This window comes from Morone saxatilis, unplaced genomic scaffold, assembly GCF_004916995.1.
Source record: "Morone saxatilis isolate NCDOM2014 unplaced genomic scaffold, NCSU_SB_2.0 Contig3, whole genome shotgun sequence".
NCBI classification, from domain to species: domain Eukaryota; kingdom Metazoa; phylum Chordata; class Actinopteri; family Moronidae; genus Morone; species Morone saxatilis.
The window spans coordinates 20,577,871-20,582,962 of record NW_023339873.1 but is presented as its reverse complement, the minus strand read 5'-3'; the positions used below and the strand labels follow the sequence as shown (position 1 = coordinate 20,582,962).

Sequence of the window (5,092 nt, the reverse complement as noted above, 5' to 3'; positions counted from 1 at the left end):
CTTCCTCACTTCACCCTCCCCTTCAAAGTAAGTATAGGAGAAACTACGATGGCTATATAGATGACCCTATAGCCAGTGTTTTGTTTGTCCATTCTGGGTTTACTTTGTATTTCTATTCCAGTACATTTCAGAGGAAAATATTCCTACTTCTTACTTTGCTGTATTTATTTGATAGTTTTAGGTACTTTGCAAATTATGATTTCACACACAAACCATATGATGAGGTTATGATTCACTGGTATAGAAAACATTACCCAACAATATAATTTAAGCTGAATCAGCTACGACAGTAAATAGTTAAGTATTCACACTACTTTTACTTTTGATGATCTAATACATTTTGCAAATTACTTTTACTTGCATTTTAAATGCAGGACGTTTCCTTGTAATGGAGCAGTATTATTTATTATTAATAATATTATTTATTTATTCTTTACAATTATTTACCTGTATCTTTTGGCAAGTGAACACTTTATCAACACAAGTTCTCAAGCTCTTCTGCATTCAGCTTTAAATGACCCCAACAACTGAGGGTTTTTGCATTAAAAGAGTTAAAAATGCAATTTATGAAAGCTTGACATGTGGGGTCACATGGATGCATGTATATAAAAAATATGGACGTGATAATTGTTCACATCCCTGGAGGAGTGGGTGTCATTGTCAGCAGTCACCTCTTTGTCTGGTCGGGTTATATGTGTCCCGGACTGCAGATTAATAATCGAGGACAAATATTAAAAAAGGTCCACTTCTTTTTTGAGAAAATATCATGAAAGCACATTTGTTCTCAAGGCCTTGGATTGTCTGAAAGCTTTTTTCAGTCTGTCCATTAAGAATTAATAACGGGAAGGACACCCAATTTTGTTAGCTGCCTTTAGACAAAATATATTCCTCTGCAATCAAATGTAATCATTATTACAGAGATTAATCACACCCAACGGGCCTCCATCTGGGGGCTGTTATTTATGACTCAGTTTTAGTCATAATTTAGCTGATATAAATAGTTTTCCAATTTAAGACATTTCTTAAAATGATAGAATCTATAAATCCACCACATTGGTACTGATCTGATACATTCGCCACAAAAACATTGAACCCTGATTATACTTGCTTAAAGTTGATTTGTGCTGTCATCTAAAATGAATTCTTGTTGTTTTTGTTATTATTATTATTATTATTATTATATAAGGCTGGAAATGTGGACTTTGTAACTATCTAATTGAACAAAGGTGATATGATGCTCATGTCACAGTTCGTGCTTTAATGATTCTCTGGGCACACGTTTTTTTCATGCACAACTTTTAATTCTATAATAACAGCAACCTTCACAATAACAAGAGTTGTGGACGAAATAAATGCACCATGGAATAAGCAGCAACAAAAACAACACAGCTGTGTAAAGGCGCTATGTACAGGCGTCACTGCATGGAGCTGTCTCAGTGTGTCTGCAGGTCCAGAGAAAGTCCCACTGTCTTAATGTCAAGGTCATGAGCTACCATATTTAGTCAAATAACTTTCGCTTTAGATGTTTGTTTTTGGTGCATTAGATTTGGACTTTTTCACATTGACTTCAGGAATGAAATTGCCCTTTCAGTCTTTACTTGCGCAAACCGTCAGTCCACACTCATCTTAATTCCTGCTTTTTCTGCGCGCGTCCCTGCCAGACTTCAGCTCCATCAGCTCCACCTCGTGCTTCGCCGCAGTCTCCAGGACTTTCTGTTTATTGTAGAAAACCACAAAGTTATTAATGATGGGGTGGATGGGCAAAGCGATGGCTATCACCCCGCACAGAAAGCTCACGGCCGCGTTGCACTTGCCGAGCGTAGTTTTGGGGTAGATGTCTCCGTAGCCCACCGTGGTCATGGTGATGATGGCCCACCAGAAAGACTGCGGGATACTCCTGAAAAGGGTCTCCGGGTGGCTTTGCTCCATGGTGTAGGCCAACGCAGAAAACACAAAGATCCCTACGCCCATGTACATGAGGAGCAGTCCGAGCTCTTTGAGGCTCTTCTTGAGCGCGTAGGTCAGAGTCTGCAGGCCGGAGGAGTGGCGCGCCAGCTTGAAAATACGCGCGATGCGCATGATGCGGAGCGCCTGGACAGCCTGCTGGACGTTACCCAGCTCCATCATGGATGTGGTGCCGAGGTAGGTGAGTGACAGGACCACGTAGAAAGGCATGATGGCCATAAAGTCTATGATGTTCATGAAGGAGAGCGCGAAGTGCAGCTTGTTCGGAGAGGAGGCGAGACGCAGCAGGTACTCCGCGGTGAACCACGACATGCAGGCGGTCTCGATCGCCTCCAGGGCCGGGTGCTCCACTAGCTTTCCCTCGGCGTCCGCCACCTGGAGCTCCGGGATGGTCCCCATGCACATCACCACCGCCGAAACCAGGACGGAGAGGAAGGATGCGATGGCAATAATGCGCGCCGGCAAGGAGGAATCCGGCTTATCCATCAGTTTCCACAGGAACCTCTGGCACCGCTGGCTGCGCGTAAAACACTGATCCACCTCCAGATCCTCCAGAATGACTTTGACTTTGTTTGCAATCTCCTTCAGCTCATCCTCCTTCTCACTTAGGTAACTTTTGCAGCACTCATCTAAAACACTTTGGTCTATTTTCCAGAACTCCATCTCCTTGATGAAACAGATGGGGCAGATGCCGCGTTTGATGTGGATTTCATCAAAATAGTAAACGTCGATGATGCACTTGAAGGCATCGGGATCTCGGTCAAAGTAAAACTCTTTCCTGCCCGGATCGAAGTCATCACAAAGCGACGTGATAACTTCGTAATTCTGAGTTGAGCAATTCAACAACTCCGCCAGTCTGCTGTCCGGATAGCGGTTCAAAACATCCCCAAAAAGCACCACTCGGACTCCGCCAATGTTCACAGCAATCTCCCCCTCGGCGCACAAACCAGTTCTATATTTTGGCTTCGGTAGTGTCCACATTTTACTAAATGTTTGACTGAATATCTGTGTATCCGATAATATCAAGGTAAAGCGTACTAGCCAGAATTCATGTCCATTACTTCGGCGCGTAAATGTTTCCTCTCAACACTGTTCCATGCACTGAATGGCACAGCTTGAGCGGCCACACTTCCCACCTCTCCCTCTATCTCGCTCTCTCTCTCGCTCTCTCTGTCACTCACTCACACACACACACACACACATTTGCAGGTCTTTCTTCTCTCGCTATTTTAGTCCAATGTGCAGCTTGTCCGGTTGCATTTGAAAACACAACTGAGTCAATAATTAAAAGAGCACAATTAATTAATCAGCACTGCGCCCTATAAGACCGCAGTTGTCCATTTCACATGTAGAAGGTAAAAGTCACTTCATTACTGTTATTTACAGTGTTGCTAATTTCCGATGGGAATTCTCCAAACGTCAAACATATTGATTGATCAAATACCATTGGTGATGGCAGAGATCAATGCTGGGAAACTGGATGCAGCACAGAACAGAGATAGTGCACTCTCTGGTGATCATGTACTGTATAGCATTAAGTGGTGGATGTACCTTTGCTCAAGCACTTCTTATGGATTTTAAGGTACTTTATAGAAGTATTTATATTTTATTCAACTGAATACTTCTATTCCACAACATTTCACAAGGGAATAACTTACTTTTTACTGTATCCGACAGCTGTAAGTACTGGTTAGTTAGTTTTACATAATCTTTGTCAAATCTTGTGACCTCTTACAAAAAGCAGCAGTATAGTTGGGACCCATTCTTACGTTTCAGATGTTTATGAGTTGTTAGGAGTTACACCAAAGAGAGATATGTTTTGTGGGCCACGCGGTAAAACGCTCCAATATTTCACAAAGACACAGTTAAAACATAAAAACAAATGGAACTTTTTTCTTCTGTCCTACCTCATTAATCCTGTCACAACCCCTCAGATTTATTGGAGGGGGCCTGAAGCTGTCAGGAAGCATTTGTCAGGAAGCATTTGACTCCAGTAGTAGGCCTAACTGTATACAGCTTTTCAAAGAGTTCACTGATTCCTGCATTATTTTCACACCCCTGACGGGCAGTTTTAATAAAATTATGCAGCAGAACCAGAGAAACCATCATTTTTATGTCGAAACCTGCCGCCTACATTACCCACAATGCAACTTCACAGTCTGATCGAAGATTCAGGTGTGTTGGTAGCCTATAGCCTCAAACAGAGATGAGGATGAGTTCCAGATTTTTTCATTTTCAAAGTTTTGTCTTCAGACCCAACCGGTGCTGACCCAGGTGACATCGCTTGAGGCAATTTATCAGATTTCACAGTTTCCACTGAAGCCACAAAAGGCTTCATACAACTTATTTTCACATAATGCAGTGTAAGGAGCACTCTGATGTGTAAAATTGGTTTAAAAGTAGCTCCACCTGACCAGCTACAACAGTTAAAAAACAACAACAATTTAAAAATGTAATATATAAATAATATATCACCGGGGATATTTTTCTATAATAGTACATTTAGCTTATAATACTTCTGTACTTAAAGTTTTAATCCTTAAGATTCCAGTACTGATTGGTGTGATAAGGTACATGAGGGTCTATGGGCAAAAATATAATATTCACTGGTTTGTTTTTATTAGTGTAGAATCACCGAAAAATATATTGTTGTGCTTTCGTTACCTTAGAATGAGCCATTTTCATCTACAGCGGGAGCAGGCCCTCTTCCGAGGAGTCCACAATGTTTCAATAGGCTCTCAATAGAGCCTTTCACATTTTTTACACGTTTCACGGCCACCACAGTTTCTCCAGGTTGCAGGTTTGCTGAAACTCTTGCCTATAAAAAAATCTGTCCGTGTTGATTATGTATGCAAACATCCATGAGAAAATGAAATGGGGGGCCTTAAAGGTTTTGCTAAATTTTTAGGCGGCCTCAAGCCTCCACAGATTGGGAAACTCTGGCTTACGAGGCGGGCGGTATTCAGTTATTGCAATTTAACTGCCAAATATATTCTTCACTAGATGTGTTTTAATTTAGAGTTGAGGGTCTTTATGTTTCTGTTCTGACTGATTTGGAGCCATCCACTTCATGAGCAACAGGGCCCTTATTGCTTGGTCATTGTGTGGGTCCTCTGTTTGCAGACTG

At 41.7% G+C, this 5,092-nt stretch overlaps 1 protein-coding gene across 1 annotated transcript; it reads right to left on the bottom strand.

The window, feature by feature from the left end:
* Window positions 1–1,449: 1,449 nt before the first annotated feature.
* kcnf1b (potassium voltage-gated channel, subfamily F, member 1b) lies at window positions 1,450–2,946 on the bottom strand. Its single transcript, XM_035674520.1, has one exon. It carries the CDS (start codon window positions 2,944–2,946, stop codon window positions 1,627–1,629), a length of 1,320 nt encoding a protein of 439 aa, XP_035530413.1. The 3' UTR covers window positions 1,450–1,626.
* Window positions 2,947–5,092: the final 2,146 nt, after the last annotated feature.

What these genes read in the sequence shown, in the direction of transcription:
- kcnf1b (XM_035674520.1), bottom strand. Translation starts at nt 2,946, where the DNA reads ATGTGGACACTACCGAAGCCAAAATATAGAACTGGTTTGTGCGCCGAG.